At 49.3% G+C, this 26,551-nt stretch overlaps 1 protein-coding gene across 1 annotated transcript in view; it reads left to right on the top strand.

Moving 5' to 3' along the window:
• The window catches only part of cyfip2 (cytoplasmic FMR1 interacting protein 2), a 183,725-nt gene that overhangs the window by 99,327 nt on the left and 57,847 nt on the right, over positions 1-26,551 (top strand). Inside the window, exons 14-19 of the mRNA XM_072512939.1 lie at positions 397-657; positions 4,135-4,288; positions 15,959-16,115; positions 19,372-19,468; positions 20,805-20,881; positions 22,209-22,317. Of these exons, the coding sequence (XP_072369040.1) occupies positions 397-657; positions 4,135-4,288; positions 15,959-16,115; positions 19,372-19,468; positions 20,805-20,881; positions 22,209-22,317 (855 nt within the window). The remainder of the gene's footprint in view (positions 1-396; positions 658-4,134; positions 4,289-15,958; positions 16,116-19,371; positions 19,469-20,804; positions 20,882-22,208; positions 22,318-26,551) is intronic.

Raw genomic sequence — 26,551 nt, 5'->3', positions numbered from 1 at the left:
TAGAAACCGCCTGTACCCGACCCGCCAGTGACAGAGGGAGACCGTCCCACATTGCCAGATCGGCTGTCACTCTCCCCACCAAACTAGAAATGTTGTACCTACGGAGCGCCCCCCCCCCCCCCCCAATCTCGAGCAACCTGCACCCCCAGGTATCTAAAGTGAGTCCCTGCCCTACGGAATGGCAGCCCCCCCCCCAGCCCTGCCCCCACCCCCGGCCGAGACACCCCAATATTCACTCTGTCTAGATTTAATTTGTACCTTGAGAAAGACCCAAACACCCAAAGCAGCTCCAATATTTCCCCTATTGACACACTTGGTGAGTTTAAGAGTGATTGATGTACTTTTCCTTTCTGTGAAATTGTTTATCATTGAATTATAAAATATACTGAATCCGAGGCAGGCTGGGAAAGTATCAATAACCTGAAATACATCCAGTATTGTATCTTTTCCCAATTTGGAAACTCGGTGTTTTCTGGAGCTGATATCTCTGCTTTCCCTCCCCCTTCCAGTGTTCTCCAGGCAATCCGGAAGACTATCTGTGACTGGGAAAGTGGGAGGGAACCTCCCAATGATCCCTGTCTGAAGGGGGACAAGGATCCCAAAGGTGGCTTTGACATCAAAGTGCCTCGTCGGGCAGTTGGACCCTCCAGTACACAGGTACGGTGTGTTTGTGTATCACTGGATAACCACCTTCCCTTCCGTCGCTCTGCGGTTAATCAGTCCTCAACTCGGGGGCAAACCATCATGGCCAGAGATTTGAGCACAAAATTCAGGCTGATATTCCCAGTGCAGTGAAAGAAGGGAGTGAGTGAGCGAGTGAGCACTGCACTGGTGGAAGGTCAGTACTGAGGGAGTGCTGCACTGTCGGAGGGTCAGTACTGAGGGAGTGCTGCACTGTCGGAGGGTCAGTACTGAGGGAGTGCTGCACTGTCGGAGGGTCAGTACTGAGGGAGTGCCGCACTGTCAGAGGGTCAGTACTGAGGGAGTGCTGCACTGTCAGAGGGTCAGTGCTGAGGGAGCGCTGCACTGTCAGAGGGTCAGTACTGAGGGAGTGCTGCACTGTCAGAGGTTCAGTACTGAGGGAGTGCTGCACTGTCAGAGGGTCAGTACTGAGGGAGCGCTGCACTGTCAGAGGGTCAGTACTGAGGGAGTGCAGCACTGTCAGAGGGTCAGTACTGAGGGAGTGCTGCACTGTCAGAGGGTCAGTACTGAGGGAGTGCTGCACTGTCAGAGGGTCAGTACTGAGGGAGTGCTGCACTGTCAGAGGGTCAGTACTGAGGGAGTGCTGCACTGTCAGAGGGTCAGTACTGAGGGAGTGCAGCACTGTCAGAGGGTCAGTACTGAGGGAGTGCTGCACTGTCAGAGGGTCAGTACTGAGGGAGTGCTGCACTGTCAGAGGGTCAGTACTGAGGGAGTGCTGCACTGTCAGAGGGTCAGTACTGAGGGAGTGCAGCACTGTCAGAGGGTCAGTACTGAGGGAGTGCTGCACTGTCAGAGGGTCAGTACTGAGGGAGTGCTGCACTGTCAGAGGGTCAGTACTGAGGGAGTGCTGCACTGTCAGAGGGTCAGTACTGAGGGAGCGCTGCACTGTCAGAGGGTCAGTACTGAGGGAGTGCTGCACTGTCAGAGGGTCAGTACTGAGGGAGAGCTCCACTGTCAGAGGGTCAGTACTGAGGGAGTGCTGCGCTGTCAGAGGGTCAGTACTGAGGGAGTGCTGCACTGTCAGAGGGTCAGTACTGAGGGAGAGCTGCACTGTCAGAGGGTCAGTACTGAGGGAGTGCTGCACTGTCAGAGGGTCAGTACTGAGGGAGTGCTGCACTGTCAGAGGGTCAGTACTGAGGGAGTGCTGCACTGTCAGAGGGTCAGTACTGAGGGAGTGCTGCACGGTCAGAGGTGTCTATTTGAGGGGTTCTGAACCATTTTGCTGCTGAAGTTCAGTGAGAAGAGAGGCGTTGGTGACCCGCTGAAACGCAACACACATATTTTTTAAAGTATTTGTCATGCAATGAAACGTGTTTATTATTGTTTGTCCTGCATACTGTGGAACCTGCTGCTGGTACTGAGCACAGATAAAGTTTGAGAGGTGGCGATGCCTGCAGCTCCTACATCTGCAGCAGAACAACTTCATGGCCAGAACCCTGGCCAACATCGCAGATAGATTTCAGACAGGGAACGCGTCTCACTGAGGGGGAGGCGCTGGGTAAAATCCAACTGGGCCTGCTGAACCCCCTGACCTGGGACCATATATTTCCCACCTTGTGAGTGAGCGTGGTTAATGGCAGAAACGCCAAATCACAGCATGGTTACAGCGTGGAAGGAGGCCATTCTGCCCCTTGCGTCCGTGCTGTCACTCCGAATACGCAATGCCCCTCTTTCCGTTCCCCCGCCTCCTCCCCCCAAGCTGGCACATTCTCTCTCTTCAGGAGTCAGTGGGTGTAAAGGGGCGGACAGGGAAGTGGAATCGAAGTCTCAATCGGATCAGCCATGATCTTATCAAACGGCAGGGCAGGCTGGAGGGTCCCAATGGCCTGGCCTTGCTCCCCATCATTCGAATGCTTCTATAATAATCCAGTTCCCTCGATTGACCCTGCCCCCGCCACCCTCTCAGGCAGCGCATTCCAGATCCGAACCACTCGCTGCGTCCAGACGTTTCACCGTGCGTCTTCATTGCTTCCTTCGCCAACCACCTTAAATCTGTGCCCTCTCCTTCTCGAACGACCAGGCCAATGGGAGCGGTCTCCTTCCATCTACTTTGTCCAGACCCCTCATGACTTTGAACATCTCGATCAAACCTCCTCCCACCGTTCCCTGCTCCAAGGAATCGCGTCCCAACTCCTCCAATCTGCCGCTGCATGCCCGGAGTTCCCCAGCCCTGGCACCATTCGGGTGAACCTCTTCTGCACCCTCTTGCCTCGAGTGGCAGCAACATGGCTGCCACTTTGCCCTGTGTAACCCGCCCACTGCACTGGAGGAAGCTATGCATCCTCTGCCTGAAGGGACTTGGAAGGACAGCAGAGGGAGCTGTAACCTGGCGGCCAAAGTTTCCTGTTGTTGAGAAATGGCCCCAATACCCTGGATAGAGGTCTGTTTGGGTGGAAAAGAGTTCAATGTCCACACCTGGACCCTGTGGCTGTGTCTTGACTCCGATTTACTGAAAGTATTGATCGCTCCTCCATTCTGCTCCAACGCCTGGCCCAAAGCCAGTCTGCAGGTATCTATAAATGTCCCAGTCCCTTGAAGGATTGGAGGAGTTTGAATTCTTGCTCCCTCGGCGTGTTCCTTTCCTTCGTACAGAGTTGTGTTAAGTATCACATTACATTTAATATCGAATCTCAGGGGCCACTGGAATTGGAAACTCGTCACATTCTGGCGATTGATCAGTTGTGCGGAAGGTTTTTGTCACTCCGTGCCTGGTCGTTTTTGCAACAGAGATAGCAAGTATGAAGTGTGACACTGAGAAACCGAATTGAAATGGAGGAACCTAAGTGACAATTTAATCTGCTTCTCCTTATTCACCAGGAGATTGCCAAGTGCAAGAGAATGAGAAGTGGTAAGGTTCTCTATGCCTGTGTAGTTCAGGTTGAGGAACACTTGGGGGCGCTGCTGAGCGGAAACTGTCCTCAACGCGAGCTCTCTGTCGCTGCAGATCCTGGGAGCGCCACTAAGTGGCAGCACCACTCCAGGTCCAATCACTGAAGTTAAACACTTTTAACCCTTTGTTTACATGGGCCTTGGAGCCTTCTCGGAAAACCACCGCCCTTACCCCTCCACCCAGTCCATCCGGCCCCATCCATCCAGGATTGAGAACCTCTCATTTGTTGGATGAAATGTTCTACCAAGGCCGTATCTGCCCTCTCAGCCAGATGTAAAAGATCCCACGGCCATTATACGAAGAAAAGCAATGGAGTTCTCTCCCTGCTGTCTTGGACCAACATTGACCCCCTCAGCTAACATGACAAAAGCAGATGATCTGGTCATTATCACATTACTGTGTGTGGGATCTTGCTCTGCATAAATTGGTTGCCGCATTTCCAAAGATTAAGATGGCGTCCACGCCTCACGCGTAGAGTATCTGCTTTTAATGGTTTTGCTGCCTGTCTGGGGTCACGTATTGACTGGTGTCTCCATTTCTAGCTGTACATGGTGAGGACCATGCTGGAGTCACTCATTGCTGACAAGAGCGGCTCGAAGAAGACCCTTCGCAGCAGCCTTGACGGGCCCATTGTGATCGCGATCGAGGACTTTCACAAACAGTCCTTCTTCCACACCCACCTCTTAAACTTCAGCGGTGAGTTGCCTCGTTCCCAACCTTTCACAAGCCTCGGCGTGACAAAGATTTGCAGTTTATAGGTGGTTTATTGTGACTCCAGAACCTCCAGCTGCCTCACACATGCAGTGAGTTGGCGCGTCGCGAGGGGGGGGGGGTTGCGGAAAAGAGCCAGAGAGAATGGGGAGGAGGGAGGTAGAAGGGGGTGGGGTGGGGGGTAGGACAGAACCAAAGGGTGCGATTGGAGCAGCAGAGATCCAGGCTGAGACATGAGAGACGGAACTCAGCTTGACTTTGAGATATGAGCCGGATGATCAGGCTGTGTGTTTGTTGCGTTAAGGGGGAGGAATGTTGGCCGAGATGCCGGAAGACTGTGTTGACGTTGAAGGACGGTGCAAGTCCAGCTGGTTTGTCTATTCAGGCTGGCCCATACCAAAGCCATGCCCAAGGCATCATCACTCCCAACACTCCCCAACATTTGATGATTTCCTGGGAGGGAAAATCGGATTTTAAAACCCATGATTGGTTCAGGGAGAGAAAGGTATCTGGAAAATTCTCCCCAGACCTTTTCGATCAATCAAAACTATAGCGTGCAAGCTATATCGCTGCTTATCCCATCAATTTTATACACTTGTAACTTCTGATAGTGCGGAAGGAGGACATTTAACCCACCCTGCCTCTGCTAGCCTCTGTGAAAGAGCTGTCCAACTTTGTCCCACACCCCACAGCTCTGTCAATTGATCCTCGTCAACCACATGTCCAGTTGTCTTTTAAGAATTCCTGTGGCCATTACAGGGGAACCACCGGTTCGCCCCAGGAAGAACAGGTGGAGGGTTTTCGGGGTGGCACAGGGCAGGTATACGAAAGTTAGGGGACCTGTTTGTGGACGGGAAGTTTGCGAGCTTGGGTGAGCTGGAGGAGAAGTACGGGCTCCCCCCGGTGAACACCTTCAGGTACTTACAGGTAAGGGCGTTTGCCAGACGGCAGGTGGTGGAATTCCCACGGCTACTGCCACACACAGTACAGGACAAGGTGCTCTCGGGGGGATGGGTGGGATTGGGGAAGATCTCGGAAACTTACCAGGTGATGCAGGAGGAGGAGGAGGCCTCGGTGGTGGAGTTGAAAGGTGAGTGGGAGGAGGAGTTGGGAGAGGAGATCGAAGAGGGGACGTGGGCAGATGCCCTAGGGAGGGTGAACTCTTCCTCTTCATGCGCGAGGCTCAGCTTCATACAGTTTAAGGTGCTGCACAGGGCACACATGACCGGGACAAGGATGAGCAGGTTCTTTTGGGGTGAGGACAGGTGTGTTAGGTGCTCAGGGAGCCCAGCAAATCACACCCATATGTTCTGGGCATGCCCAGCGCTGGAGGAATTTTGGAAGGGCGTAGCGAGGACGGTGTTGAGGGTGGTAGGATCCAGGGTCAAACTGGGCTGGGGGCTCGCAATATTTGGGGTGGCAGAGGAGCCGGGATTGCAGGAGGCGAAGGAGGCCGGAATTCTGGCCTTTGCGTCCCTGGTAGCCCGGCGAAGGATTCTCCTTCAGTGTAAAGATACGAGGCCCCAAGTGTGGAATCCTGGATCAGCGATATGGCAGGGTTCATTAAATTGGAGAGGGTGAAATTCGCCTTGAGAGGGTCGGTACAAGGGTTCTTTAGGCGGTGGCAACCGTTCTTAGACTTTCTGGCAGAACGCTAGACATTGGTCAATGGCAGCAGCAGCTCGGGGGGTGGGGGGGTGTTTACTTTATTTTTGTTTATGTTATTTACACTGGAAGGGTCTGAGGGGGTGTATACACCTGTTGTGTTAAGTCGGGGTGTTAATGTTAATTGATTATTTATGTACAGGGGGGAGGGGTTTGGGGGGGTTGCTTTTTTAGATTGTGTTTTGTACTTAACCCTGTTGGGTTCTTTTTTCTTTCTCATTTTGTTATTGATATTTTATGAAAACCTTTAATAAAAATTATTTTAAAAAAAAGAATTCCTGTGGCTGTGATTCCACCGTCTTATCAGAGACTGCATTCCAGATCTTAGCAGCATCACCCTCCCAGCCATGCACTAGTCCAGTTCCATTTGGAAGGTTTGTACTAAGTTGGCATTTCCCATAGGCGATGGGAACCTGTTCTGTAGCTCAAATAGCCTCTTGGAACAGAAGATTCTTCCTCCATCTAACCTAGTCGCCCCCAACCCCCATAGGCAGACCTATACCTGTGATACTCCCCAACCCGCAGACAATTGGTTTGAGGGGGGGTAAATATGGATTAAATATGTAGAGCGAGAGAGAGAGTTATATGGGACAAAGGTGGGTAAATGATTTTTTAATTTTATTTAGAGTACCCAATTCTTTTTTTCCAATTAGGGAGCAATTTAGCGTGGCCAATCCACCTACCCTGCACATCTTTGGGTTGTGGGGGGTGAGGCCCACGCAGACACGGGGAGAATGTGCAAACTCCACACGGACAGTGACCCGGGGCCGGGATCGAACCCAAGCGCTAACCACCGTGCAGCCCTCAATGGGGTTGAGGTAGAGATCAGACAGAATGGTGGAGCAGGCCTGGGGGGCTGAATGGCCATAGTCCTGAAGGTTGAATTCTCATTCATGAACCTATGAATAAGATTCACAATGTTTAATTTCCAATTGTATATGATCATTTTCTGACGCTAGCATTGCCTCATTTGTTGTGGATTTCTTTGGGAACTTGCTTGCCGTGTGGCGATGAATTACAAAACTTAATTTATTTAATCTGACTTGAACGGAAGGTCAATAAATTATTGAAAAGGAAACCCAACATAAGAACAGTAACGACATTGCATTGTCGCTTAGTAATGAGATAGTTACCGTGGTAACCACGTAGCCATCCAGCCTACAAAACACCACGCTGGTCAGAAATGAATTTGTTTTGTGAAGAATGCAGCTGGCTCACCATTTCTGTAGCAACTTCTAAAAAGGTGAAGGGGGGGAGGAGGGAGTTATTTTCACGGGGTAACATTCGGGGAGTCCAGGAGACTGGATTTTCCGACCCCCCCCCCCCCCGCTGGGTCGGGGAATCGCGGGGGGGCGGCGTGAATCCCGCCGCTCCGGCGCCGGCTGCCGAATTCTCCGGCGCTGGTTTTTTGGCGGGCGCGGGGTGTTGCACGATCAATTGCACAAAGACTAAAGTTGGGGACAACAGTGGCTTTATTACAGTCAGATGCGTGGCCTCCTGCTGCAGCTGGTGAAATGGCAGGGCACTGGAGGTCAGGCATATTTATACAGTTCTCCGTGGGCGGAGCCAGCCGGCAGGAGCTACCAGCGAATCTGTAGTGCAGGTCCCACCTTACATCTCCTATTACAGTGGTTCACCACACGGGGATCGCGCCGCGCTGGTCGGGGGCCATTGGCAATGGCCCCCCTGGCGGTTCTCCGCTCCCTGATGGGCCGAGCGGCCACCCGTTTTCGGCCAGACCCGCCGGTGTGGATTAGACCAGTTGACCAGGTCTGTACCAGCGGGACCTGGCTCTGAGGGCGGCCGGCGGAGTCCTTGGGTGGGGGGCTCGGCCGAGATGTCTGATTAAAACTGCCGGACACATCTTGGGCATTGCAGTGTTTCTGATCCAGACAGGCGGAATAGAGTTGGCAGAACATAAAAGACAAACCTGGGACATTGTAAAATTGGATGGCAATGGATTTTTTGGTTGTAAATAATACCAAATGACCAATGGAACAGGCTGTGACCAAGCCCAACCGGCACAGGTTTTGAGTCCATTGCTAAGTTTGTGGGAGGTGTTTTATAAGCATTGGGGGAGGTTAAGTGGGTGGGTAGAGCTCCTGACAGGGTAGAGTGCATGTTATTGAAGAATACATCCCTGCTGATACAAACTCACGTGATCTGCAGCAACGTCAGCTGCCTTTCTGCGCGGGTTCCAGTTCCCCATCTTGGATTGTATCAGCAACATCTCATAATAAATCTCTCATCGTGTTTGGAGCTGGGTGGCACCTCCATGCATTGTCTCTTTGTGGCAACTCGAGAGGTGTAACAAAAGAGAAAACTGGCGACGAGGAGTGAGGCAAGAAAACAACATTCCTGAAAAAAAAAATCGGCAGCAAAACAACTCTTTATTCCGTCATTGGATTTGACATGGCAGGCAAGGCCAACATTTGTTCCCCAATTGCCCTCGAACTGAGTGGCATTTCTTTTAAGAGTCAACCAACTTGCTGTGGGTCTGGAGTTACATGCAGGCCAGACCAGGTGAGGGCGGGAGATGTCCTTCCTTGAAAGTCATTAGTGAACCCGATGGGTTTTTACCACAATTGACAATGGTTTCATGGTCATCATTAAACTTTAGAACATAGAACATACAGTGCAGAAGGAGGCCATTCGGCCCATCGAGTCTGCACCGACCCACTTAAGCTCTCACTTTCTCCCTATCCCCGTAACCCAATAACCCCTTCTAACCTTTTTTGGTCACTAAGGGCAATTTATCGTGGCCAATCCACCTAAACTGCACGTCTTTGGACTGTGGGAGGAAACCGGAGCACCCGGAGGAAACCCACGCACACACGGGGAGAACATGCAGACTCCGCACAGACAGTGACCCAGTGGGGAATCGAACCTGGGACCCTGGCGCTGTGAAGCCACAGTGCTAATCACTTGTGCTACCGTGCTGCCCTAATTTTAATTCCAGATTTTTATTTAATTCAAATGACACCATCTGCCGTGGTGGGATTCGAACCCAGGTCCCCAGAGCATTTCTCTGAGTGTCTGGATTACTAGTCCAGTGACAATATCACTGCACAACTGCCTCCCCTCAAGAGTGTAGAAAAGATTCTTGGGACTGGATTCACACATGCTGGGCGAAGAACAGCCGCCGATGCTGAAGGTCACTACTCGGGGGCGGGGGGGGGGGGGGGGGGGCGGCGGGGGGAAGAGAGTCAAACCTCAGTCAGGCAAAATAACATTTTTAAGATATATTGTGGATATTGTTATGGGCGAGGCATTTTCAGAACCCCAAAATGTATCATGCAGTTCAACCAACCTCTCCCTTTAATGTATTTGTTGCTTTTCCGAGCACACGACTTGTTCCCTAGGTGTGGGATTACAATTATGGTCACGTGGGTTTTTAAACACAAAACAATGTTTATTCCATGAACTCAACTTAACATCTTAAATAAACATTGGATCTCTTAACACCCCTTACTTCAAAGATTTTTTTTTTTTCTTTTAATAAATTTAGAGTACCCAATTCATTTTTTCCAATTACGGGGCAATTTCGTGTGGCCAATCCACCTAGCCTGCACATTTTTGGGTTGTGGGGGCGAAACCCACACAAACACGGGGAGAATGTGCAAACTCCACACAGACAGTGACCCAGAGCCGGGATCGAACCTGGGACCTCGGCGCATGAGGCTGCAGTGCTAACCCACTGCACCACCGTGCTGCTCCCCTTACTTCAAAGATAACTCAGAAAATATTGCAACAATAAATAATTCCTCAAAATGTTCCTTCAAACTTCCAAGAGACTGAACACCTTTAAACAGAAACACATCAGGTTAAAGGCTTTACTTTTATGAGTTTAAATCACCCAAATGTTCCAGAGATAGTCTTTCATGGCAGAGATCACAGAAGATCCAGCTCACTGCAAACACAGACACTCCCCAAGCTCTTTTCAAACTGCAAAACTGCAGCTCTCTGGAAACACACAGACACACACAACCGTTGGGTGCCATCTGGTTTAGGTACCATCACTATGGGTGAGCTCCATTGGCTGCAACCCACTTCAATTATGCCATTCTTCAGCCTACTCTCAATCTCTCTGTTAACCTGTGCCAATTTTAAAGGATTAAGTCTATATGTTTGATAGGAACAGCATTTCCCACATCTACATCATGTATAGCCATTTTAGTACTTCCCAATTTATCTCTACAAACTTGCCCATGTGATATCAATAACTCTTTCAGGTCAGTTCGTTTTTCCTCTGGAAGGTAACTTAACAATTCATCCCAATTTGTAAGAACATCCTCATTTTCCAATTTAATTTGAGGTATGTCAAATTCACAGTCATCTGGATTTGGTTTGTCACTTTGAGTTAGAATCATTAAAACCTCCTTTTTCTCTCCTTCCCTTTCAAAGTACCTTTTAAGCATATTCACATGACACACTCGGTGAGTCTTCCTTCTATCTGGTGTTTTTACCACATAATTCACCTCACTTAATTTCCTTTCAATCTGATAAGGTCCACAAAACCTAGCTTTTAAAGGCTCCCCTACCACTGGTAACAACACTAAAACTTTATACCCACTGGCAAAACTACGAACTTTGGATTTCTTGTCCGCTACCCGTTTCATCACATTTTGTGCAACTTTTTAATGTTGTCTAGCCAATGCACCTGCTCTATTTAATCGTTCCCTAAAATTTGACACGTAATCCAATAATGTAATTTCCGATTTCTCACCCACCAATTTTTCCTTAATCAATTTAAGTGGTCCTCTTACCTCATGATCAAAAATTAGTTCAAAAGGACTAAATTTGGTTGACTCATTAGGTGCATCCCTAATTGCAAACAATACGAATGGAATTCCTTTATCCCAATCCTCTGAATAATCTTGACAATACGCCCTCAACATTGTCTTGAATGTTTGATGCCACCTTTCTAATACTCCCTGCGATTCTGGATGGTACGCAGTTGATGTAAATTGTTTTATTCCTAAGCTATCCATAACTTCTTTGAATAACTTTGAAGTAAAATTTGATCCTTGATCCGATTAAATTTCTGTGGGTAGTCCATATCTAGTAAAGAATTTAAGTAACTCCTCCACAATCCTTTCAGCTGTAATATTACGTACTGGAATGGCCTCTGGAAACCTAGTGGACACATCCATTACAGTCAAAAGATATTTATTCCCACTTTTTGTTTTAGGTAGCGGTCCTACACAATCGATTAGGACCCTTGTAAAAGGTTCCTCAAATGCTGGAATGGGTATTAAGGGTGCTGGTTTTATCACTGCTTGAGGTTTCCCTATCACTTGACATGTGTGACATGATTGACAAAATTTAACTACATCTTAATGTAGTCCAGGCCAATAAAAATGTTTCTGGATTTTAGCTTGAGTTTTCCTTATTCCCAAATGACCTCCCACTGGTACCTCATGTGCCACTCACAACACCTCCTTTCTATACCCTACCGGCAATACTACTTGATGAACTTCTGCCCACTTTTCATCCGCCTGCATATGTACACGTCTCCATTTTCTCATCAAAGAACAAACAAAGAACAAAGAAATGTACAGCACAGGAACAGGCCCTTCGGCCCTCCAAGCCCGTGCCGACCATACTGCCCGACTAAACTACAATCTTCTACACTTCCTGGGTCCGTATCCTTCTATTCCCATCCTATTCATATATTTGTCAAGATGCCCCTTAAATGTCCCTATCGTCCCTGCCTCCACTACCTCCTCCGGTAGTGAGTTCCAGGCACCCACTACCCTCTGCGTAAAAAACTTGCCTCGTACATCTACTCTAAACTTTGCCCCTCTCACCTTAAACCTATGCCCCCTAGTAATTGACCCCTCTACCCTGGGGAAAAGCCTCTGACTATCCACTCTGTCTATGCCCCTCATAATTTTGTATACCTCTATCAGGTCGCCCCTCAACCTCCTTCGTTCCAGTGAGAACAAACCGAGTTTATTCAATCGCTCCTCATAGCTTATGCCCTCCATACCAGGCAACATTCTGGTAAATCTCTTCTGCACCCTCTCTAAAGCCTCCACATCCTTCTGGTAGTGTGGCGACCAGAATTGAACACTATACTCCAAGTGTGGCCTAACTAAGGTTCTATACAGCTGCAACATGACTTGCCAATTCTTATACTCAATGCCCCGGCCAATGAAGGCAAGCATGCCGTATGCCTTCTTGACTACCTTCTCCACCTGTGTAGCCCCTTTCAGTGATCTGTGGACCTGTACTCCTAGATCTCTTTGACTTTCAATACTCTTGAGGGTTCTACCATTCACTGTATAAACTATCAAGACATAATTTTTACGGTAATAACACTCTGATATACTCTCAGATTCCTCTTCCATATATGCTTTCTGATATATCCGTTTTATTTCTACGTCTTTCTGTTGTAACTCCGCCAATTTTCCTGAACTAAAAATATCCGCCTCATCCTCCACCTGTTCTTGTTCTTTTTCAACCATCTGATCAAAAATGGTTTCTGATAATTGCACTTCAACTTCATCTTCACTCTTTGATTTCTCCTCTTGTCTTACCCTGTGACTTTGCGACCTTGTTACTACACAATCCGGAAAAATCCCAGGATATTCGTCCTTCAACACTTCAGTTCACTGATTTTCCACTGGCTTATCAACCACAGTAGGCATCACTCCCACCTGCGATCCAGCTATATCATTACCCAAGATAAACTGTATTCCTGGACAAGATAGTTTATCTATTACTCCTTCTACCACTTCACCACTCTTCACTCGACTTTCCAACCTTATCTTATATAATGGAACGCTACTCCTCTCACCCTGAATTCCACGTATCACCTCCTTTTCTGGCAACATTCTTCCCAAACTACATAATTCCTCATGTCTTACCATTAAAGATTGACTAGCCACTGTATCTCTTAAAATTGTGACTTCTTTACCTGCTCCTCCTGATACACATGAGTAAACTTTACCCACACAAGTAAATTCTTTAAAGACATCTGGCACCTTCTTAACAATTACTTCTTGAACAGGCGGTACAATCATTTGCACCTCCTTCGCTTCCCTTGGGCTTTCCTTTACCACTCTAAAAACCCCACTGTCTTATCCTGTTTTACCACATCAGCCTTCCCAGTGCTTTTCTTCAACCACCAACACTGTGACTTTACATGGCCTAGTTTATTACAGCGAAAACATCTGAAACTTCATTTCTTTTCCACCCTCTTGGATTTCTTTTTTAATCTGAGGTACACTCTCTTTATTGTCTCCCATCAGATCACCTTTACCTTTACCACTTGAGTATTTCTCATGACCCCAGTTTCTATCCCTCACCGGCTGAAACTGATGTCGGAAACCAATCTTTGATTTATGAACTAATTCATAATCATCTGCCATTTCCGCTGCTAATCTCGCAGTTTTAACCCTCTGTTCTTCTACATGAGTTCTCACTACATCAGGAATTGAATTTTTAAACTCCTCCAAAAATATAATTTCTTATTCAAAATTACTCTTGAGCCTTTCAAACTCCATGTATGTTTGACCAAATTCTTTCCTTAAATTTCTAAACCTTTGGCTGTAAGCTTCAGGCATTAGCTCATATACACTTAAGATGGATTTCTTCACCTCCTCATACATTCTGAGGTCTGTTCCATTACAGGAACAGGTCTGTTCCATTACAGGAGACTTCCATTTGGAATAACATCTGCTCCTGATCTTTTTCCGAGGTCCACGGATCAAATTCTGAGTGGGCTAAATGAGATACACTAAATGTTATCTAGATGACATTCTCATCACTGGTTCATGTGAACAGGAGCAGCTGAAGAATTTGGAAGCTACTCTGAAACATTTGCAAAACCATAATCTCGGAGTTAAAAAGGAAATAGCAACCTTGTCAAGACATCCATAACCCACCTTGGTCACATCATCGATGAGGGCTTACACAAGGAGGCGACGACGATGTCAGCAATATTAGAAGCACCACGGCCTCAAAATGTGACACAACTGAGGCCGTTTCTGGGATTAATCCATTATTACGGTGTCATAATATACGCCAGTATATTATGGTGCAGACACACACACACACACACACACACACACACACACGCACTGATGGACACACTGTGGGACCAATCAGCATACACAACACCGCAGCCAATCACCAGTGAGAGTACACGCACTGTAAAGACAGGGGACAGGAGAGTTCCCGCTCATTCTAGTAGCAGCCAGCTCGGAGCACAGAGCTCACAGCCTGCAACACAGACATTCACCATGTGCTGAGTGCATCACCTGGTTAGGACTAGGCAAGGGTCAACAGTTAAAGCTGGTATTGCATTTACCCACAGTTCAAGTATGTTAATATAGTTAACCTTATAATAAAATAGAGTTGCACCACTTCCAGTGTTGGTGACCTGTTTGTGATCCAGAACATCCAACACATCATACGGCAAATTTGTTCTGAAGTTATCAACACGATTGAGGCCTTTACACACTGTGCTGTGTGCCAAACAGATGGGGCACAGGTCAGGAGAATGCAAAAGTGCGTACAAAGAGGTAAAAGAAGCCTCAAAGAAGTCAGAGTTATTGGTTCATTACAATCCCAAACTGAAGTTACAACTTGCTTGCGATGTGTCACCCCATGGTAATCAGCAGACCCACAAAAGACCCACTTATGCATTATCTCTAACACCAAGAGTTTCGCACACAATGCCTGCAGGAGAGGAACAGCCAATAGCATTTGCTTCACAAACTCTTACTCATGTAGAACAGAATTATGCTCAGCGAGGAAACTAAACTCTCAGCATCATATTGGGAGTAAGAAGGTTTCACCACGACCTTTATGGACATCATTTTACTCTTGTGACAGATCGGGCGGTTTCAACGTTTTCCTTCTTTAGCAGCTAATAGATTACAGGGATGGTCTTTGATATTATCGGCTCACATATACGATATCCATCATCATAAATCAGAGAATCATGCTGATGTTGATGCTTTGTCAAGATTCCCGTTACAAATCAAACCAGAACCTGAAGAAAATGTCATCAACATCCTATATTGCTCACTCGTGGATAATGTATCTGCGACTTCATCTCAAGTACAGAGACACGCTAGAACTAATCCAGTGATGCAGAAGGTGATGGACGTGGACTGAAAAGGAATGATGACAGATGTACACCGTAAAAATCCAGACCTCCAGTCTTACGCCACAAGAGTTGACAGTCCAGAATGGAGTTTTATTATGGGGAATCCAAGTGACTATTCCTCTGTGCTTGCGTAATAAAGTCCTTGGCCAACTACATGAGGTGGTACAGTGGTATTGTCACTGGACTGGCGATCCAGAGACCCAGGGTAATACGTTGGGGACCCAGGTTCGAATCCTACCAAGGCAGATGGTGGTAATTGAATCCAATAAATATCTGGAATTCTAAGTCTCACGATAACCATGAAACCATTGTCAACAGGAAAAGCCAGCAGAGGTGGCGGCCTCTAGTGGTTTACATTTGGGAGGGCGGAGTTGCCCCAGGAGTCCTCAACATCAACTACAGGCCCCCTGACGCCTCATGGCTTCAGGTTAAACAATCCATCTTATTAAGTTGTGTATATGGTTAGAGATAATGCGTAAGTGGGTCTTTTGTGGGTCTGCTGATTACCACATACTGTTGAATACCACCTGAGGGTGGGTGGGGGACTTCAACGTCCAACACCAAGAGTGGCTCGGGAGCACCACCGCTGGCCAAATCTTAAAGGACCTAGCTTGTAAACTGGGTATGCGACAGTGGTGAGGGAAAAACATGCTGGACCTCATCCTCACCAACCTGCCCGCAAATGAGTGCATGACTGGGTTTAGAGTGTACGTGGGTTTTGGAAGGAAAGGGATTGATGAGCTGGGAGACTCTTTACTCATGTACTCTATGTATCTATGACTCTGTCACGTCCTTCTCATTGATGTTAGATACAGCTGGGTAAGCATACTTGCTATGTACTGATTTCTAATGGGTTGTCCTTGTTTCAGAATCGCTCCAGCAGTGTTGCGACCTGTCCCAGCTGTGGTTCAGAGAGTTCTTCCTGGAACTGACCATGGGCCGACGGATCCAGTTCCCCATTGAGATGTCAATGCCGTGGATCCTGACTGACCACATCCTGGAGACCAAAGAACCATCCATGATGGAGTAATGTTTGCTTCCTACCTTCTGCCCTTTTGCTTTCCCTTGTCAACCCTTGTGATGGAAACTCAGCTTTTTGTCACACGATGGCTTCAAACAACACCTCTCCTCAATGTTTCTGATGGAATTGTAAAGGAAACACTCAAAACACTGAATGGAGGAATGGGGGGGGGGGGGGGGGGGGGCTCTAGTCTCACCAAGAACTCTAATCTCTGCAGTTTTGAGCATCCCATAATTTAAGGACAGATTCAAACTAGGAGCTGTGCCTGTTTTCCAGGTATAAAACATGCCAATTTAGCAGCGTTATCTTAAAGTAAACTTTTCCTTACACACAAACAGAACTCAAAATACATTAGCAGTTTCTTCTCCAATAGTTCAACGAAGAGTCAGGTGAGCCAGTGTGATTACAATATTGGACGATGGGTTAATGCCAAAGTAGCTTAAGAACTGAGGAGAGAGTAGGGATGCAGGATTCTCTCTGAATCTTTAGCTAATTTTAGGCCCTTTGAAACCTGGGACTAATTCAGCAACGGGTTCAGAATACACTCAAGTGGTTTTATTCATTCTTTCATGGGATGTAGACCTCGCTGGCTAGGCCAGCAATCGTTGCCCATCCCTAATTGCCCTTGAGAAGGTGGTGGTGAGTTGTCTTCTTGAACCGCTGCAGTCTGTGTGGTGTAGGTACACCCACCATGCTGTTAGGGAGGGAGTTCCAGGATTGTGGCCCAGCGACGGCCGATATAGTTCCAAGCCAGGAGGGTGAGTGACTTGAGGGGAACTTCCAGGTGGTGGGGTTCCCAGGTATACATAGATACATAGAAGATAGGAGCAGGAGGAGGCCTTTTGGCCCTTCGAGCCTGCTCCACCATTCATCACGATCACGGCTGATCATCCAACTCAATAGCCTAATCCTGCTTTCTCCCCATAGCCTTTGATCCCATTCTCCCCAAGTGCTATATCTAGCCGCCTCGTGAATATATTCAATGTTTTAGCATCAACTACTTCCTGTGATAATGAATTCCACAGGCTCACCACTCTTTGTGTGAAGAAGTGTCTCCTTATCTCTGTCCGAAATGGTTTACCCTGAATTCTTAGGCTGTGACCCCTGGTTCTGGACACACCCACCATTGGGAACATCTTCCCTGCATCTACCCTGTCCAGTCCTGTTAGAATTTTATAAGTCTCTATGAGATCCCCCCTCATTCTTCTGAACTCCAGCGAGAACAATCTCAACCTAGGCAATCTCTCCTCATATGACAGTCCCGCCATCCCTGGAATCAGTCTGGTGAACCTTCGCTGCGCTCCCTCGAGAGCAAGAACATCCTTCCTCAGAAAAGGAGACCAAAACAGCACACAATACTCCAAGTGTGGCCTCACCAAGGCCCTGTATAATTGCAGCAACACATCCCTGCTTCTGTACTCGAAACCTCTCACAATGAAGGCCAACATACTATTAGCCTTCTTTCCCGCCTGTTGCACCTGCATGCTTACCTTCAGCGACTGGTGCATAAGGACACCCAGGTCCCGCTGCACACTCCCCTCTCCCAATTTACAACCATTCAGGGAGTAATCTGCCTTCCTGTTTTTGCTTCCGAAATGAACGTATCTCCTGCCCTTGTCCTTCTGGGTGGTAGAGGTCATAGGTTTGGAAGAACAGTGGGAGGATTAACAATCTAACAGGCCGCCACATGGCCGTGAACGTTTTTGTTCTATCCTACAGCAGGAAAGAGTCCCATCTGGGGGGTGGTGAGGTTTTATGGGTTTTCACAACACCAAATGATGAGGGTGGGGGGGAGGCGTCCACACCAGCTCTGAGTGAGTATTCCGCTGGATTGCAGCTTGGAATTCCAAGCTGGAGGTCCAAACTCCACTCGCCGAGACGGTCGGACATCAAACCCGGAGGGAGGCAGCAATGGCTCCCTTCGAGCTGAATGAGGACCAAGCACTATGTGAAGCGAGCGGGAGGCAGTTAGAGGGTGAGGGTCACAATTGCCTGAGGATAACATAGATTGTCACGAAGCCAAACAGAAGCAAGTTCCATGCGGGCGGCGCAGTGGTTAGCACTGCTGCCTCACGGCGCTGAGGTCCCGGGTTCGATCCAGGCCCCGGGTCACTGCCTGTGTGGAGTTTGCACACTCTCCCCGTGTCTGCGTGGGTCTCGCCCCCACAACCCCAAGATGTGCAGGCTGGGTGGATTGGCCGCGCTCAATTGCCCCTTAATTGGAAAAAAAAGAAACAAATTCCACCTTGCCTTCGCTAAAGGACAAATTGCGTTTACATAGCCCCTTTCGCACCCTTCGGACATCCAGAAATGCTTTGCAGCCAAGAAAGTACTTTGAGAGTGTGGTCACTATTTTAATTTCTGAAACGTGACGGGTAGTTTGCACACAGCCAAGATCCCACAAAGCAGCAATGTGATAAACGAGCAGATAATCTGATTTTACTGATGTTGACGGATGTGGAAATATGGGCCTGACCGAAACTTGTGACCGGGGAATCTATCACACCCACCCGAGAGGGCAGATGGGATCACAATTTGGCATCTCACCCATAAAAGGGCATCTCCGACAGTCAGAAAGAGGGGCATAAAAAGGGCACTGGCATTCTGGGTTTTATAAGCACAGGGATGGAGCAAAGGGGAAATACTCGGTTCGTACAAACCTTGGTTATAACACAGTCAGATTGTTGTGTGCAGTCCCAGCTGCCCCATCGTCAAAACCCATGCCTTTGTTGGATCCATCCCCGGGTGTATGTGAAACTTTGAAGAAGGCGTCGCTCAAGAAGCTACAAAGCTGGGGCCTTAAAGGTCAGTGTGACTCACATGCGGCACGGTAGCACAGTGATTAGCACCGTTGCTTCACAGCTCCTGGGTCCCAGGTTCGATTCCTGGCTTGGGTGACTGCCTGTGCGGAGTCTGGTTGATTCCAGACTATCACTAGAATTCATTTGTGGGGTTACGGGGATAGGATGGAGGCGCTCTTTCAAGGGCAGGTGCAGACTCGATGGGCCGAATGGCCTCCTTCTGCCCTGCAAATTCTACGATTCTGTGAATATGCGCGTTGGGTGTGGTTGAATCTGTAACAGGATGACCTATGGATTTGACATCCTAACGAATACGGTTAGAATTGAATCAGGTTTAGACCGAAATAAATTGGTTCCTTGCCAATATTAACAAGAAACTCTTCATTGTTGCTGCGGAAAATGATCAGATTATAATCAGAACAGGCATTTCTAATTCTTTCGTTGACTTTCACGTTTCTAGATATGTTTTGTACCCACTGGACCTGTACAATGACAGTGCGTACTACACCCTGACAAAGTTCAAGAAGCAATTCCTGTATGATGAGATCGAAGCAGAGGTGAGTGCACTTTCCCACTTTAAGCTTTCTCCTCTGTGTAAAGCCTGCTCGGGGGGGTGCTGTGAGCCACGCTGACCGGGAAGGCCCCAGCTTTGCTAGCTGAGTGTGTCCTGAGTTCGCAGAGCTCAGCGGCAGTGCAGCGCCCCACTTAGCCTCAGTGTCGCCTGATCACTGAGGAGACCGGGAGCCTGAGTTGCCTAGTGATTCATCGGAAGGTATCTGACACGCACCCGTGGGCCTTCCGTCCTGCGTCAATATTGGGAATGTGTGTCAATGCTTACTGTTAGTATATGATAGAAGAATAATACAGCAGCTATCTTTTACCTTCAGCAAGTTTATTCTGCTTCCAACTCAGTGGCGGTACAATCTCCATATAATTACCCCACCCCAACTGTTCCAGCTGTGTCCATTTATACTCTTTTGAAGGTTGAGACAATAACAATTACCTGTCTTTAATCAGGCAATTAGCTTAAAAATTGCCTGATTAAAGTCTATTGCATTCTCTGCTCCCAATGTGGCCTCCTCTATTTTGGAGAGACCAAACACAGACTGGGTGATCGCTTTGCTGAGCACCTTCGGTCTGTGCGCATTCAGGACCCTGACCTTCCCGTTGCTTGCCGTTTTAACACAAGACCCTGCTCCCGTGCCCACATGTCTGTTCTTGGCCTGCTGCAATGTTCCAGTGAAGCTCAACGCAAACTGGAGGAACAACATCTCATCTTCTGGTTAGGCACGCTACAGCCTTCCAGTCTCAACATCGAATTCAACAACTTCAGATGATCAGCTCTACCCCACCTCGACCCATTTGTTTTCATCCCATTTCATTTTAACTGTCTTTTACATTTTCTTTCTTTCTTGTCTTTCTAATACATTCCCTCCCTATCTTCTCCCCTCTCTCCTTACCTTTTCCCGCCTTTGGTTCCCCCTTCCCTCCCTCCATCCGTCACAACTTACCCTCTGGTTTTAGTTTCTCTGCTGTTTGGCCTGTCACACGTTTTATTCTCCCTGGGGATTGCCATTAGCCCTCTATTCCCTTGGTTTCTGTGGCTATGACTCATCTTTCATTCCCTCACCCCACAGTATAAAAATCTCCCACTTTCTATGTCTTTTAGCTTTGACAAAGGGTGATCTGGACTCGAAACGTTAGCTCTTTTCTCTCCCTACAGATGCTGCCAGACCTGCTGAGATTTTCCAGCATTTTCTCTTTTTTGAATTAGCTTAACAATGTCATTGTCACAGCAGGCACTTTCTGACACTGCCCAGTACCTCCGGTTATTGAGGGGGGAATCACAGTGTAAACAGTTCCAGCTCCTAACTTTATTCATTTGTTTTCCAGGTGAACCTCTGCTTTGACCAGTTTGTTTACAAGTTGGCAGATCAAATCTTTGCTTATTACAAGGCCATGGCCGGCAGGTAGAGTACGAACCTCTTCCCGAATTGTCATGACCCATTGCGTAGACATTTGCGACATTGCATTCCATGTTCGTAGAGTTGCACAGCACAGAAGGAGGCCATTCTGCCCATTGTGCTTGCCCTGGTTCATGAGGGTAGATCTGTCCAATTACTCCCCCCTCCTGTTCTTTAACTCTGCTGCTCTTCTCCCCATCAAATATTTATCAAATTCACTTCTGAAAGTCATGACTGAATCTGCTCCCACCGCTCTTCCGCAAAGTGTGTTCCAAATCGCAAACATTCGCTCTCTTTCTGCCTCTTATTTTTTTTAACCAATCACCTTAAATCTGGGTCCTCTGGTTAGTGACCCTCCTGCCACTCCATATTTATTCTTATCAAATCTCGTCAGCGTTTTAATCCCCTCTGTAGAACCTTCTCGCACCCTTGTCTGCTCTAATGAAAGAAGAGCCAGTCTCTCCCATGTAACTGAAATCCCCGGCGCCATTATGGTAAATCTCTTCTGCTCGCTTGACATCCTTCCTGAAGTGAGCACACTGTTCCAGCTGAGATCTCACCTGTTTACCTAGCTTGACATCCGTGGTTTCGTACTCCATGTCTCTGCTTCGAAAGACCAGGAGTCCATCTGCTTTTTCGCATCGCCCCAACTTGTTTTGCCACCTTGAAGGTTTTGTGAGCATACAGCCCTCGGGCCTCTCTGTCTGTGCACCCCTTTGCAAATTATACCCTGTAGTTTATTGCGCCCCTCCTGATTCTCCCAATTAAAGTTAATCACTTCACACTTCTGTTGTAATTACCAGTTCCCTTTTCTGCTTCTCATGCTAACCTTAAAGTTAGCATCCTGGGAAATCTCCAACTCGGGCCACAATTTCAGAATAAGGGGTCGCCCTTTCACGAAGGAGATGAGGAGGTATGCCTTCTCCCGGAAGGGCGTTCGTCTTCGGAATTCTCTTCTGGGTCTTTGAATATATTCAAGACTGAGTTAGACAGATTCTTGAATGATGGAGAATTAGGGTGGGTCAAGTCAAGGGGGAGTGGGGGTGGTGGTGGGGGCATGGGAGGCTGGTAAGGCAGTGAAGGTGAGGTTCAGGCCCAAATCAGATCAGCCGTGATCTTAATGAATGGTGGAACAGGCTCGAGGGGCCGAATGGCCTACTCCTGCCCCTATTTCCTGTCTACTTGTATTAATGCCCCTTTTTGTCGCCCCTGTTATGGCCTCTTAAGCTTTGTTTGGAATTGGGTTTTGGAACCACCTCATATCTGTAACATCTATAGACACTGATGAAGTTGCAAAGTACTGACATTATTTTTTTCTGTCTCTCCTGCAAAGTGTATTGTTAGATAAAAGATTTCGGGCAGAATGCAAGAACTATGGCGTCATCATCCCTTATCCACCGTCCAATCGCTACGAGACATTGCTGAAGCAAAGACATGTGCAGGTACTGTGTGCAGAGAGGTTTCACTCCAGTGAGCAGGATGCCCGGGTGGCTCGGTAAGGAGGTGCCCCACTCGCTGTAGAACGTAGACCCATAAACTGGCATTCAGTCTTGGTCCCTGACCTGTGACCTCCGCCAGCATGGCGATAACCACCTATGTGCACCCAAGCAAGGGGTAAACTCGACCAGGGTTCCTGATCCAGACTCCGATCCACTCTCAGCTGCTAGGAAGAGCTGGTGCGGAGAGCCGAGCGACACGTGACTGAGACTGTTCTGATGTCCTCAGGATGAGTGGGTATGGCTGACACGGCCTACATTTATTACCCATCCTCAATTTTCCAGGGAAAGTGGAAGTGGGATGTCTTTTCAAACCACCGATGGCAGCGGTTTGATACAAAATGAGAGCTTGGCCACCTCAGAAGGCTGTTAAGAGTGAATCACGTGGTTGTGGGACTGGAGGCCCAGACCGAGGTAAGGGTGGTGTTAAGAACCCAGGTGAACCCAGATGCGAGGGTATTCCAAATCACAAAAGGGAAACTTGGAATGCCGGTTCCTAACTGTACTCTTTTGCAATTTGGTATCATGTGAGGAAAGATGTGAAGACCAGTGAGCAATGTTCCAGTCTTGCTGTAATAATTATATAAAACAAATGTTTATGACAGTAAAACACACAACAAAGAAAGACACCAAGTAAAACATATTCTTAACTACAATAATCGCTACATCCAGTTACAAATCTCTCTCTTTTTCTAAACTCCGATCTAAAGCTTGCCAAACAACATCCCATTGGCTTTAACACTATAATCAAAATCCAGCAATAGTTACCACACTCGGCACCGATATTCCTTTTGGGAATTGCTTCTGGTTTAGAAGAGCAACAACTACTGGTTCAAATCGGGCTCCCCAGGCAATGGCTCGTTCGGAGTGAAGACAGCTTCCTGCTGTGTGTGGCTGTGATCTTGGGCCAGCTCTGCCCAGCTCAACTCCCCTCCGCTTCGAGGATGAATCCTGCTGCTGGTATTTTGGGAACAGTTCTCCCCCAAAATTTTCCAAGTGTGGTCTCCTGCGGGAAATGTGGAGCAATTCCCGCCAGTGGATCGGTGTGATCCAGAGTGCAATCCATCCACACTTAGAAATTTTGTTGGAGCCAGGAAGATTCACCCCATGGGACGTAGGGAAGCCAGCAAGGCTGGATCCTCAGCCGATCTCAGAATAACCCTGTAAGCCCTCCAATTGCTGGCAATAACCAACCCCCCCATTTGCTGGCAATAACCCTTCAAGCCCCCCAATCACTGGCAAAACCCCCCTTCCCCCAATCGCTGGCAATGAACCCCCCCCCAATCGCTGGCAATGACTCCCTCCCCCAATCGCTGGCAATGACCCACCCCCTAAATCGCTGGCAACAACCCCCCCCCCCCAATCGCTGGCAAAGCCCCCCTTCCCCTAATCGCTGGCAGTGAGCCACCCCTCCAATCGCTGGCAAAGTCCCCCTTCCTCCAATCGCTGGCAACAACCCACCCCCCCAATCGCTGGCAACAACCCACCCCCCCAATCGCTGGCAATGACCCCCTCCCCCATTCGCTGGCAATGACCCCCTCCCCCAATCGCTGGCAACAACCCACCCCCCCAATCGCTGGCAAAGCCCCCCTTCCCCCAATCGCTGGCAATGACCCAACCCCCCAATCGCTGGCAAAGCCCCGCTTCCCCCAATCGCTGGCAATGACCCACCCCCCCAATCGCTGGCAATGACCCCCTTCCCCCAATCGCTGGCAATGACCCCCTTCCCCCAATCGCTGGCAATGACCCCCTTCCCCCAATCGCTGGCAATGACCCCCTTCCCCCAATCGCTGGCAAAGCCCCCCTTCCCCCAATCACTGGCAACGACCCACCCCCCCAATCGCTGGCAAAGCCCCCCTTCCCCCAATCGCTGGCAATGACCCAACCCCCCAATCGCTGGCAATGACCACCCCCCCCAATCGCTGGCAATGACCCCCTTCCCCCAATCGCTGGCAAAGCCCCCTTTCCCCCAATCGCTGGCAAAGCCCCCCTTCCCCCAATCACTGGCAACGACCCACCCACCCCAATCGCTGACAATGACCCCCCCCCCCCAATCGCTGGCAATGACCCCCCCCCAATCGCTGGCAATGACCCCCCCCCCAATCACTGACAATGACCCCCCCCCCCCCAATCGCTGGCAATGACCCCCCCCCAATCACTGACAATGACCCCCCCCCCAATCGCTGGCAATGACCCCCCCCAATCGCTGGCAAAGTCCCCCTTCCTCCAATCGCTGGCAATGACCCCCCCCAATCGCTGGCAAAGTCCCCCTTCCTCCAATCGCTGGCAATGACCCCCCCCCAATCACTGACAATGACCCACCCCTCCAATCGTTGGCAATGACCCCCCCAATCGCTGGCAATGACCCCCTTCCCCCAATCGCTGGCAATGACCCACCCCCCCAATCGCTGGCAATGAGCCCCCCTCAATCGCTGGCAATGACCCACCCCCCCAATCGCTGGCAATGACCCACCCCCCCAATCGCTGGCAATGACCCCCCCCCCAATCGCTGGCAACGACCCACCCCCCCAATCGCTGGCAAAGACCCACCCCCCCAATCGCTGGCAAAGACCCACCCCCCCAATCGCTGGCAAAGCCCCGCTTCCCCCAATCGCTGGCAAAGACCCACCCCCCCAATCGCTGGCAATGACCCCCTTCCCCCAATCGCTGGCAATGACCCACCCGCCAATCGCTGGCAAAGCCCCCCTTCCCCCAATCGCTGGCAATGACCCACCCCCCCAATCGCTGGCAAAGCCCCCCTTCCCCCAATCGCTGGCAATGACCCAACCCCCCAATCGCTGGCAAAGCCCCGCTTCCCCCAATCGCTGGCAACGACCCACCCCCCCAATCGCTGGCAAAGCCCCCCTTCCCCCAATCGCTGGCAAAGACCCACCCCCCCAATCGCTGGCAATGACCCCCTTCCCCCAATCGCTGGCAATGACCCACCCCCCAATCGCTGGCAAAGCCCCCCTTCCCCCAATCGCTGGCAATGACCCACCCCCCCAATCGCTGGCAACGACCCCCCCCCCCCAATCGTTGGCAACGACCCAACCCCCCCAATCGCTGGCAACGACCCCCCCCCCCCCCCATCGCTGGCAACAACCCACCTCCCCCCCCCCCCCCCCCCAATTGCTGGCAATGACCCATCCCCCAATCACTGGCAATAATCCTCCAAGCTCCCCAATCACTGGCAATATCCCACCCCTCCAATCGCTGGCAACGACGCACCCCCCAATCACTGGCAAAGCCCCCCTTCCCCCAATAGTGGCAATGACCCCCCCCCCCCAATCGCTGCCAATGACCCCCCCAATTGCTGGCAAAGCCCCCCTTCCTCCAATCACTGATAAGGACCCCTCCCCCAAACCGTTGTTAAGGCTACTCCACCTGGTTACAGACTCACCAAATGTCCCCCTCAGGGCCCCCATCTCACCCATTCCCCTTTCAGCCCCCCCCCCCCCATCTCCTTGACACTGCCAACTTGGTGCTATGGAGTCTAAGGGGGGAGCATGGGGCTGCGTATCATCACTACACTTACTACCAAGGTGCCAAGGCGGGTCCTTCATTAGAGGTGGGGGTGCTTGGCGTGGGGTTTTCCCGGGATGGGGGTCTCATGGCACATCGTCTTCTATAGTCTTCAAACCTTTGATGTCTCTCCCAGCTATCAATGATCTGTCAGATGAAGGTAAAACTCTTCCCTCTTTAGCCTTGAAAACCTTTTAAGAGGCTGTTTCTTTGTGCTGAAATCCTTCCTCGAAATACCAGGTGCTGTGTCTGAGTACTGCCCCCTGGCACCCTAGCAGTGCCAACCTGGCACTGCCCTGTGTCAGCTGGCGCTGTCAGGTTGGCACTGCCAGGGTGCCAGGAGGACGCGCTCAGACAGAGCACCTAGCCTTTCAAGGAAGGATCTTAGAAGAGAGGAAACCCCAGCATAAAAAAAACACCCAGACAGTACCTGGTCTTTCTAGGAAGCTCTTCAGAACAATGAAAACACCTCTGGAAAAAACTGCAGTTAGAACGAACACCTGCTTAAAAGAGGAAGCACTTCAGGGTTAATGGACCGTGAAGAGCAATAAAAACAAGCAAAGCTAATTCACCTTTGAAATAGCTGGACCTATCAATCAAGAGGATTGTAAAATGTAATGGACCATGAGATTGAATGTAAACAATGCAGTTCAAAGCT

This window comes from Scyliorhinus torazame, chromosome 7 (assembly GCF_047496885.1).
Source record: "Scyliorhinus torazame isolate Kashiwa2021f chromosome 7, sScyTor2.1, whole genome shotgun sequence".
In the NCBI taxonomy this organism is placed as follows: domain Eukaryota; kingdom Metazoa; phylum Chordata; class Chondrichthyes; order Carcharhiniformes; family Scyliorhinidae; genus Scyliorhinus; species Scyliorhinus torazame.
The sequence above is the reverse complement of the archived record's forward strand: the minus strand, read 5'-3'. Positions and strand labels throughout refer to the sequence as shown.